General features: G+C 38.2%; 2 protein-coding genes across 2 annotated transcripts; both read left to right on the forward strand.

The window, feature by feature from the left end:
- The first annotated feature begins 295 nt into the window (after window positions 1-295).
- LOC131642293 (uncharacterized) lies at window positions 296-1,909 on the forward strand. Its single transcript, XM_058912570.1, has one exon. It carries the CDS (start codon window positions 296-298, stop codon window positions 1,907-1,909), a length of 1,614 nt encoding a protein of 537 aa, XP_058768553.1.
- Window positions 1,910-9,877: 7,968 nt separating this feature from the next.
- LOC131642294 (uncharacterized) lies at window positions 9,878-11,491 on the forward strand. The gene has a single exon (XM_058912571.1). It carries the CDS (start codon window positions 9,878-9,880, stop codon window positions 11,489-11,491), a length of 1,614 nt encoding a protein of 537 aa, XP_058768554.1.
- Window positions 11,492-12,366: the final 875 nt, after the last annotated feature.

Below are 12,366 nucleotides of genomic sequence, written 5' to 3' on the forward strand. Positions count from 1 at the left end.
CTGAGAACCGTGTCTAGAACCTTTCCAACATAAAAACCTTAGACTGTATGCCGAGTAATTCGAATCTTTCTGTATCCATATGATTTTGAAATCTACTACTTGTGAATCATACATGACATGGCATTCATTTTTGCATAAGAAAAAATATAATAAATTTTTTTTTATGCATTTGCATTCATAACATGCATTTCCATCTCCAAAATCCATTACTCATACATTTCTTTACCCAACAGTAATAAGACAAGCTAATTTCCAAACATCCTTATCAGACGCAAAGTGTTACTCGACAGAAAAGATGGAAGACCTTGAACAAGAGAATCATGAATTTCGTGATGAAGTAACTACTCTCCGTGTCGGTGTGGAAAGATTGACTGCTTTGGTGGAAAGCTTAGTGGCTTCTCGAAATCAACCATCATCTCCCCCATCTCCTCGTGCCACTCAAATGCAAACTGAAGTTCAGACTACGGCGATTTGCGAAGTTTCTACTACTAGTGTTTTTGTGGCTCCTACCACTGGTCCCTCTCACTATCAGATGCCTAATGGCTACTCTGGGGGCATGTCTTACAACTTTGTGCCAGAGGGATACCATCCTGTTACTGGAGCTGCTCAAACTACTCCTATAATGACCGTGACTTCACCCCTGGTACATACCGTGCCACAAGCTGAGGAACTCATTTACCAAGTTGAGCCTAATGAAATAAATGGAGCTTATGATGATTTCCAAGACCAATTCCAAGAGATACGAAAGGAGATTAAAGCCCTCAAAGGGAAGAATTCATTTGGAAAGAATGCTCATGATATGTGTCTTGTGCCAAATGTGAAAATACCTGCCAAGTTTAAAGTGCCTGATTTTGAAAAATATAAAGGGAATTCGTGTCCTCAGAGCCATTTGACCATGTACTGCAGAAAGATGGCCACTCATACTGATGATGATAAGTTATTGATCCACTATTTTCAAGATAGTCTAACTGGTGCTGCTTTGAAATGGTACATGGGATTGGATAGTACTCATATCAGTTCTTTTGATGACCTTGTGGAAGCGTTCATTCGACAATACAAGTATAATGTTGACATGGCTCCTGATAGAGACCAACTCCGAGCCATGGCACAGAAGGAGAAAGAGTCTTTCAAAGAGTATGCACAAAGATGGCGTGAGGTTGCTGCCCAAATCTCTCCTCCTATGGAAGAAAGAGAGATGACCAAAATATTTCTAAAGACTCTAAGCTCATTTTACTATGAGAGGATGGTTGCCAGCGCTCCGACCGACTTCACTGAAATGGTGAATATGGGAATGCGACTAGAAGAAGGTGTACGAGAAGGACGGTTGACTATGGAATCTGAATCGTCGATTGGTACCAAGAAATATGGGAACAACTTTCAGAAGAAGTGGGAAGATGAAACTATTGCTTTTCCAATTGATGGTGGAGAGTCTCAGAACTCCCATTCCTACCAACCCTTAGCTTATCAGCAAGCACCATTCATACCATACGATCAATATCCATATGTTGCAGCCGCACAATTCAAGCAACCATACCAACAGACGTGGGCAGCTTCTCCTCATAATTCTTCACAGGATGCTCCTCAGAATGCAGCTCAGAATCAGAATCGTCAACGGAATCAGAATATACCTCAAAGGAACCAGCAGAAGGAGGATCGTCGCATTGACCCAATTCCAATGACCTACGCTCAGCTATGGCCATATCTAATTGAGAAGAAAGCAATAGCTCCCAGACCAACCCGACCTGCAAAGTTTCCATTTCCTAAGGAATACAATCCAAACGTCAAGTGTGATTTTCACAGTGGGATAGTAGGTCACTCCATTGAAGATTGCAATGTTCTGAAGGAAAAAGTTCAAGATCTGGTTGACAAAAAGATACTCTCTTTCAAAGATATTGGTCATATGCCCTGATCAGTGCTTAGACACCAAGGACATTCCTAAAGCCAATGGATCAAAGCAGATCATTGAGCCACTTTTTATCATTTTGCATTTACGCTTTTTCACTTGTTTGTTAAGTGTTTACTTGCTTCTGAACATTGTTAATTTTAATGGTAATATAAATGAAATGAGCATGCAAGTTTTGAATCAGTCCATTCGTATTCACTCTTTTTTCCTTTATTTTATTTTGTTTTTTAAAAAAAATATATATGAAAAAATATGTTTATGTTTCTCCCATTTCCTTTTCTTCATTATACTTTTGTTTAAGCAAATATTGGAGGGAGGATGATGAAAAACGAATACCCAATTTGCATCAGCGTGCTTTCAAATAAAACTTTGTTGATGATGTACAGGCATTGCTTCAAATCCCCAAACACTGGAGAAATAAGGAAGATAATCCTTCGTTAACCCCTTTGAGCCTTAGAAGTAGGTGTTTTCTTTCTGCACGAAATCAAAACCCTTAATCAAAACCTGGGGCAGGGTAGTTGTTCAGTTACAATGACTAATGCATCTGATTTCCAAGAAGATCATTTCATGGGAACCATTCCCGACCAAAGGTTCAACCGCATCCTCTCTTCGTACACAATGTCGAAGTAGTAGTGAACATCCAAAGCTCACAACAGTTGTTTCCAGTGGAACATCAATATGGCGGTCACAACGCTCCAATTCTCATATCATTGAACAAATGTCATACAAGTTTGTTCCAAAAAAAATCAATCAAGAAAATCCCGCTAAGTAAAAACCTAAAAAGGAGACTTAGGCAAAAAAATTTGGAATACAAAAGTAAAAAAAAAAAAGATCAGAAGGTTATTATAAAAAAAAAACAAGAACAAACTTGTGCGACTTTCAAAGAAGAATAAATGACTGCCACCTCAGAATCCATTGGTTCTCAATCATCATATGCAAATTCTCTTGGAAGTCAAACACTTGAAACAGTTAACTGAACTTAGGACTGGAGTATATCATGAAGAAGGGGTGGGTTAAAATCAAAATTTGAGCCTATATCCTTTGTTTCTTAAACCGTGAACCTGACCACGTTACAACCTTCGAAAGTCCTAATTGAAGCAAGGTTTCTTTTGAAAGCATACTAAAGCGAGGTTACGTTAACCTGACTCCTAAAATGTTTGCTAATCATTAGTTTTGATACCACGCTATCACATCACCTTTCACATCTTAAAAAGTTCCATCGTATCCTCATTGGAATTCATTCATTGTATACCACAGTTTCAATAAATGATTTGTTTCAAAACTTGCATGCACGTCGCATTAAAATTACCATTTTGATTTGAATAGTTTCATTTGCAAGTCAGCATTTTCCATCAAGGAAGTTCCAACAATAGAAATCAATTGAAGAGCCTAAAGTGGAACCATCAAAGTCACATCACTTCAAAAGTCCATCATTCAGGGACATTCCATTTCAAAGTTCCCAAGTTCTGGGGCATGTCATCTCAGGATCATCAGTTTGAATCCAAAATTTTGGTAAAGCAAATTTCTCCATAGACTCAGCATTCTGGGGCAAATCAAGGCCAAGACCTTTCCTTCAAGCAGTCCAAGCAGACTATGCCATATCAAGAAGTCCTTAAAATCAGAATTGGTGTCGAGAATTATGCTTGCAAACCTTTTACCAAAGGACCTTTTTCACTTCAAAAGAAATCATTGCCCTCCATTGGGGCATCCCTTCAAATATTCCAAACCATAAATTTCACTCATTGCATGCATTCATCAATCATACATATCATTCATGGGGCAACCCCCACAACATCAAATCAAAAATTCAATCATGCTCGGCCTTTTCCATTGAAAACCAAGCCTAGTCCACCATGGATACCCAAAAAAAATTCACTTTCCATTGGCACACATCCAGTAAATTCGTTACTTGCATTGATAATCCATCATAAATCATTACACGTGCATTAATTTGCACAAAAGAAAAAACAAAGATGTCTCATACATAAGCAAAAAGCATGCATGGATTCATAGTCCCCGATGATGTCACTGCAATCATTATTTTCTTGTCAACTCACTGGTTGAGAACATGCTTGTTAACCTTTTCCAACCCACTGGTTGAAATTGATCATTTACCTTCTGGTATTTTGAATCTACCTACTCGTTGAGAACTGTTATGTTCATTTTTGTCAGCCCACTGGTTGAATTTAATCATGGATCGCATTTTTCAATTGCTGTCACTCCGCTAATTGAAAGTCATTTGTTTTGTCGACCCTCTGGTTGGGACCAAACATTTTCTCATCATTTGAATCAACTCATTGGTAGAAGATTAATCTTTCACTTCCTATCGACCCACTGGTTGAGGAAAGTTTTCCCACTTCTTGTCAGCCCACCGGTTGAAAGTTATTATCTTATTTTGTCAACCCACTGGTTGAAGTTTATCTTTTTTGTGTCAATCCACTGATTGACGATCACTTATTTTGTCAACCCACTGGTTGAAGTTTGTCTTTTTTTTGTGTCAATCCACTGATTGAATATCACTTGTTTTGTCAACCCACTGGTTGAAGTTTGTCTATTTTTGTGTCAATCCACTGATTGAACATCACATGATTTGTCAACCCGCTGGTTGAAGTTCATCTTTTTTTGTCGATCCACTGATTGACTATCTCTCATTTTGTCAACCCACTGGTTGAAGTTTATCTTTTTCGTGTCAATCCACTGATTGACTATCACTCATTTGTCAACCCACTGGTTGAAGTTTATCCTTTTTGTGTCAATCCACTGATTGACTATCGCTCATTTTGTCAACCCACTGGTTGAAGTTTATCTTTTTTTCGTATCAATCCACTGATTGACTATCGCTCATTTTGTCAACCCACTGGTTGAAATTTGCCTTTTTTTTGTGTCAATCCACAGATTGAACATCACTTGTTTTGTCGACCCACTGGTTGAAATTTATCGTTCATCTTGTTAACCCGCTGGTTACAGTCAATCATTTACTTTCCGCTTAGATCAAAGCAACCCACTGGTTGAAAGCAGTTTTTCTTTGTCAATCCGCTGGTTGATAGAGTCAACTCACTAGTTGACAACAAATTTGTTTCGTCATCCTTAATCCACTGGTTGATAATGGCTTTTCCTATTCCACTGGTTGAGAATTAACCCTTCGTTAACCAAACTCAACCCTCTGGTTGAAAACGACTTCTTGGCACCATTGCCTTTCCCCGCAAGTCTTCCCACTAGAACTCCTTCACACAATCATTTCATCAATCCCCGCAAGACTTCACACTAGAACTCCTTTCCCCGCAAGTCTCCCCGAATCTGAAGGGGAGGCGAACCGGGTCAGAACTGGATCCGTCACCCTCATAACATCACAAAAACGTGTTTACCAAAACTAACCCTAGATTCAAGTTCTGCAGATAATCCGACCTTACCATCTCCCTCGCGATATCTCTGCTTCTGCTCTCGATGAACGAACACAACAACAATAAGACCAAACTCTCCGCCTCTCTCGAATCATGCTTTCTCTCGCGATTTTCTCTCTGGATTTCTCTCAGATTTCGCTCAACAACAAACACACTCAAGACTTCGATCTCTCTATCTCGATTTCGATCTCTACTCGCGTTTAGCAACAGCGACACTCAAGCATTCGAAACATAAAAACCCCATTCCCAGCAAGAACCCTAAAGCCCCAATCTTTCATTAATCCAGAGGTTACATGATACAAGATGAAATCGAAAAAATGCAAAAAAAACGTGAAAATTCAAACAAGAACAAAAATACCACAAATGAGATCTTCAGGTATGTGCCTTTGCCTCGTCTCTATTTCCATATCCCCAACAAAGAATTCATGCATCCATGCATTCATGACATATTCATCGCATCAAGGGTCAAAATTCAGGTCACTTAGTATTTAATTACCTTTCGCCTTTGATATCCCGAAGATCAAAGTCGTTCGCGCTATCTGGCTAAAGATAATTAAATAGGGGCATCTGTCGCACCCTAAATTTTGACCTAATTTTTTTTCATCTAATTCGTTCTCATATGCATAATCAAAGTATCTTTGCATTTTTATGTTTGCTTTTCATGCATCATTTGAATTGTTAAGTTTGTTGTTATTGGAATTAATATATATATTTTTTTCTTTAACAACTAAAACTAATTATAGATTAAAGTTTGTTGTAATTCATGCTTTTTTATCTAAGTATACTATACATGATTAAATACAAAAATAGTTGCAATAGAAGATGTATATAATTCAGAACCATTTTCTCATTATAATTAATTGCATTTAGTAAATATTTTTGTTTCACTTTATATAGTTTAAAGTCAGAATTTATAATTTGTATAAAAACATAAGTATACATATTGTTTTGATTACATTTCAAATCATCAATACAAAAATAAATAAGCAAGTATCAAAGTTGCACGCTCGTTTCACCATCATCTTCATGTTATGCCCCACTTGCCACACCAGTCCAAAGACCCTGCTCCAATAACCACCAACCTGCTACTGCTGCTCCAACCTGCAGCAACAAGCGAAAAATTGCATCAAATAAGCACAACAAAAACCTGCACAAGAAAGGTACCAAAGCAGAATACCAAACAAGTTCAAAACCTATCTCAATTTTCCCCCCAAAACTACCTCATCCCACCTATAAAAACAGAAGATCAACAGCAAGAAAGGAGAAAAAAAACCCTAGAGCGGAGGCCGAAAAACCCTAGAGGCAGCCACAAACACCTTCACAAAAACCTCACCTCCAACATCCTCAATACTCACCTCTGCACATTTAACACTAGCGCATAATACAATAACCTCAGAAACCACAACTCTGCATTCCCTCAGTAATTTCCATAATCATAGCCTCAAAGTCTCACCCAACCTTCAATCCTCACAAACTCACTCATAAACATCTCATAAACCTGCAGAAAATACAGCAACATAACGCTCAACTCAATGTAACACTCAAATGTCGCAAACAGAACATTAAACACCCTCAGACCAAACACCATCACTGACCACAAATCCATACTCCCTTAAATCACTCATCCACAACTCAGACCCGCAGAACAACAATAAAAATAACAGGGCAGAAGAGTTCGCATAAAGAAGGATTAGAAGAAAACTCAGAGACCGGAGCAAAGAGAGTCAGAAGCAAAAAGCAAGTGCCTGAGATTCAAAGAACATACCTGGTTTTTGTGCTATATTTTCATTTGTGTATTTCGTTTTCCATTGTTATACCTTGTTTGTTTGTTTTTTCACCATGTAAATATCAGAATTATTGATTTGGGGTTTTAAGGGTTCACTCGGGGTTAGGGATTTTGATATTTCGATTTGTATTCTTGTTGTTAATGAATGGCGAGAGCGGTGAGGACGAGTGAGCAAGAGATCGAGAGAGATCACGTGTGAGATACGAAATTGTAAGAGAGAACTGAGATGGAGAGCGAGAAACAAAAAGTTCTGTTGTTGGTGTTCGCGGCGAAAGAAATCGAGAGAGCGGAGAGATAACACCGCGAGAGAGGGGAGAATTGAGTTTTGTTATATGCTTGTTGTTAGAGACGAGATCGAGAGAGAACGGTGCAAAAGAACTGAGTTTAGAAACGTGCGGTTCAGGAGAGATTCACGGTTAAAGAAAGTTGTTATTGTGTTTTCTAGGGTTTTCCATTGAACCCGGATTTTGTGAAGTGAAAAGGGAGGTCTCGGATCCGGTACGACCCAACTGGTTTATTTTATTGAATTTAGTTTTTTTATTTTTCATGGGCCAGCATTCTTCAATCAGGTCATACCTCCAATCCTGTGTTATACACCCTATCTGGCCCATTAGCTTGTTTTTCTTTTTCTCTCTAATTTTGGTTGTTAGTTTTAGAATAAAAAAATGAAAAAAAAAAACAGTTAGAATTTTCTTCTTGCTTTAGAAATAACTTCAAAATAAATTTCTAAAAAGAAAAGGATCTTTTAAAAATATTAGTAGTAGTAATTTCTTTTTATCAAAGTAAAAATTGAAAATAATAATAAATTTTCATTTAAATACTCGATCCAACGTCGAGTCCGCTTCAAACAATTCCACAATAAATCTTGGTCAACACCAAGTATCTTTTTCAAGCTTCTTTTATCACAATCAAAAAATTCAAAATTGCTTTAATAATCGAATTGAATTTTGTCAATAATGGTTGAAAAGAGGGGGTTGTACGTACTTGTACAAGTTGCTCTAAAGCATTTAGACGATGGCCGTTAAGCTTTTGTTTGAATGCTTTGATTCCATTAAAGATCCTTAAAATTCTATTTGTCTCACCTTTCTCTACAAAACGTTTTTTATCAAATCAATTTCGGTTTATAATGGATTAATCAAGAGGGGGTTGTACGTACTTGTACAAGTTGCTCTAAAGCATTTAGACGATGGCCGTTAAGCTTTTGTTTGAATGCTTGTATTCCATTAAAAAACTTCATAAGAACTCAATTTAGCAAATGCTCTTTCAAGTATTCTAGGCGATGGCCGTTAAGCCATTGTTTACGTACTCGAATTCCAATTTTTCATAAAACACCTATTTCAAACTCATCTTCTCTTTGCCCAAGTGCGAACCACATTCAAAAACTCGTCTTCCCGCCCAAGTGCGATTAGACTCATCAAAATTAATCAACAAATTCGTAGTTCTTCGAACTACAATCGCTCTGATTCTTCCATTGAAGATATGTAGGCACAAGACTCAAATGTCTTGGCGAGCACACTAAATAAAAAAATATAATTTCGTAGTTCCTTCGAACTACAATCGCTCTGATTCTTCCATTGAAGATATGTAGGCACAAGACTCAAATGTCTTGGCGAGCACACTAAAATAAAAAATATAATTTCGTAGCCTGAACTACGATTGCTCTGACTTTCCCATTGCACTAGGGAATACGTAGGCACAAGATACAAATGTCTTGGCGAGCACAATAATAAAAAATCTTTTTTTTTATTCCTTTCTTCTTTCCAACCTAATAAATAACGCAAGTAGATAATAAGCTAACAATTAATCACAAGAATAACTAAATGGGTCCCATCGAGTACGATGGAGGTAAGGGGTGCTAATACCTTCCCCTTGCTTAACCGACTCCCGAACCCAAATTTGGTGGCGACTCTGTTCGATACATTTTCGTGGCGATGATTTTTTGACCCGCGACAGCTGGCGACTCTGCTGGGGACATCCCTAAAGAGAGTCAACCCTAGTTTAGTTTTTATTGTGATATTGATAGCTTTATTTACTTGCTTATGTGTTGCCTTTATTTTATCAATGTTTGATTTCTCATTATCGTGGTTGGAATCCCTTGATTATTGGCGCACGTGAGAAAAAGCTCTACACCCGAGCTCGAGTGATACGTAAGATAAGATGGTGGTCTAGTATTAAACTCGCTTGACGTAGTGTCAAGTGGGAGGTACTAAAACCCCGCCTGGAGTAGGTCCTTTGAGGAGATGTTTGTGACTAAGTAAGTTATTTACTTGGGCTATGATGTTTCCAATTCGGACCGCCGACTCTGGGGACCTTTAGAAGAACCCTAAAACCATGACTTTTAGGAAATGGTGGTTTCGCGCCCAACTTGCGTAACGTAACTATTACTGTGGGTAAGTGCGAAAACCACACTCAGAATAGGCTTCATTTGAAAACACAGTTGGATGGTAAGTTATTTACTAGATGACTGAGTTTTCAAAAGGAGTTTGTAACTCTGAGAACCGTGTCTAGAACCTTTCCAACATAAAAACCTTAGACTGTATGCCGAGTAATTCGAATCTTTCTGTATCCATATGATTTTGAAATCTACTACTTGTGAATCATACATGACATGGCATTCATTTTTGCATAAGAAAAAATATAATAAATTTTTTTTTTATGCATTTGCATTCATAACATGCATTTCCATCTCCAAAATCCATTACTCATACATTTCTTTACCCAACAGTAATAAGACAAGCTAATTTCCAAACATCCTTATCAGACGCAAAGTGTTACTCGACAGAAAAGATGGAAGACCTTGAACAAGAGAATCATGAATTTCGTGATGAAGTAACTACTCTCCGTGTCGGTGTGGAAAGATTGACTGCTTTGGTGGAAAGCTTAGTGGCTTCTCGAAATCAACCATCATCTCCCCCATCTCCTCGTGCCACTCAAATGCAAACTGAAGTTCAGACTACGGCGATTTGCGAAGTTTCTACTACTAGTGTTTTTGTGGCTCCTACCACTGGTCCCTCTCACTATCAGATGCCTAATGGCTACTCTGGGGGCATGTCTTACAACTTTGTGCCAGAGGGATACCATCCTGTTACTGGAGCTGCTCAAACTACTCCTATAATGACCGTGACTTCACCCCTGGTACATACCGTGCCACAAGCTGAGGAACTCATTTACCAAGTTGAGCCTAATGAAATAAATGGAGCTTATGATGATTTCCAAGACCAATTCCAAGAGATACGAAAGGAGATTAAAGCCCTCAAAGGGAAGAATTCATTTGGAAAGAATGCTCATGATATGTGTCTTGTGCCAAATGTGAAAATACCTGCCAAGTTTAAAGTGCCTGATTTTGAAAAATATAAAGGGAATTCGTGTCCTCAGAGCCATTTGACCATGTACTGCAGAAAGATGGCCACTCATACTGATGATGATAAGTTATTGATCCACTATTTTCAAGATAGTCTAACTGGTGCTGCTTTGAAATGGTACATGGGATTGGATAGTACTCATATCAGTTCTTTTGATGACCTTGTGGAAGCGTTCATTCGACAATACAAGTATAATGTTGACATGGCTCCTGATAGAGACCAACTCCGAGCCATGGCACAGAAGGAGAAAGAGTCTTTCAAAGAGTATGCACAAAGATGGCGTGAGGTTGCTGCCCAAATCTCTCCTCCTATGGAAGAAAGAGAGATGACCAAAATATTTCTAAAGACTCTAAGCTCATTTTACTATGAGAGGATGGTTGCCAGCGCTCCGACCGACTTCACTGAAATGGTGAATATGGGAATGCGACTAGAAGAAGGTGTACGAGAAGGACGGTTGACTATGGAATCTGAATCGTCGATTGGTACCAAGAAATATGGGAACAACTTTCAGAAGAAGTGGGAAGATGAAACTATTGCTTTTCCAATTGATGGTGGAGAGTCTCAGAACTCCCATTCCTACCAACCCTTAGCTTATCAGCAAGCACCATTCATACCATACGATCAATATCCATATGTTGCAGCCGCACAATTCAAGCAACCATACCAACAGACGTGGGCAGCTTCTCCTCATAATTCTTCACAGGATGCTCCTCAGAATGCAGCTCAGAATCAGAATCGTCAACGGAATCAGAATATACCTCAAAGGAACCAGCAGAAGGAGGATCGTCGCATTGACCCAATTCCAATGACCTACGCTCAGCTATGGCCATATCTAATTGAGAAGAAAGCAATAGCTCCCAGACCAACCCGACCTGCAAAGTTTCCATTTCCTAAGGAATACAATCCAAACGTCAAGTGTGATTTTCACAGTGGGATAGTAGGTCACTCCATTGAAGATTGCAATGTTCTGAAGGAAAAAGTTCAAGATCTGGTTGACAAAAAGATACTCTCTTTCAAAGATATTGGTCATATGCCCTGATCAGTGCTTAGACACCAAGGACATTCCTAAAGCCAATGGATCAAAGCAGATCATTGAGCCACTTTTTATCATTTTGCATTTACGCTTTTTCACTTGTTTGTTAAGTGTTTACTTGCTTCTGAACATTGTTAATTTTAATGGTAATATAAATGAAATGAGCATGCAAGTTTTGAATCAGTCCATTCGTATTCACTCTTTTTTCCTTTATTTTATTTTGTTTTTTAAAAAAAATATATATGAAAAAATATGTTTATGTTTCTCCCATTTCCTTTTCTTCATTATACTTTTGTTTAAGCAAATATTGGAGGGAGGATGATGAAAAACGAATACCCAATTTGCATCAGCGTGCTTTCAAATAAAACTTTGTTGATGATGTACAGGCATTGCTTCAAATCCCCAAACACTGGAGAAATAAGGAAGATAATCCTTCGTTAACCCCTTTGAGCCTTAGAAGTAGGTGTTTTCTTTCTGCACGAAATCAAAACCCTTAATCAAAACCTGGGGCAGGGTAGTTGTTCAGTTACAATGACTAATGCATCTGATTTCCAAGAAGATCATTTCATGGGAACCATTCCCGACCAAAGGTTCAACCGCATCCTCTCTTCGTACACAATGTCGAAGTAGTAGTGAACATCCAAAGCTCACAACAGTTGTTTCCAGTGGAACATCAATATGGCGGTCACAACGCTCCAATTCTCATATCATTGAACAAATGTCATACAAGTTTGTTCCAAAAAAAATCAATCAAGAAAATCCCGCTAAGTAAAAACCTAAAAAGGAGACTTAGGCAAAAAAATTTGGAATACAAAAGTAAAAAAAAAAAGATCAGAAGGTCATTATAAAAAAAAAACAAGAACAAACTTGTGCGACTTTCA

The sequence above is a fragment of the Vicia villosa genome, unplaced genomic scaffold, assembly GCF_029867415.1.
Source record: "Vicia villosa cultivar HV-30 ecotype Madison, WI unplaced genomic scaffold, Vvil1.0 ctg.004760F_1_1, whole genome shotgun sequence".
NCBI lineage: Eukaryota > Viridiplantae > Streptophyta > Magnoliopsida > Fabales > Fabaceae > Vicia > Vicia villosa.

Excerpts from the sequence above, each read along its gene's own strand:
- LOC131642293 (XM_058912570.1), top strand. The coding sequence starts at position 296 with ATGGAAGACCTTGAACAAGAGAATCATGAATTTCGTGATGAAGTAACT.
- LOC131642294 (XM_058912571.1), top strand. The coding sequence starts at position 9,878 with ATGGAAGACCTTGAACAAGAGAATCATGAATTTCGTGATGAAGTAACT.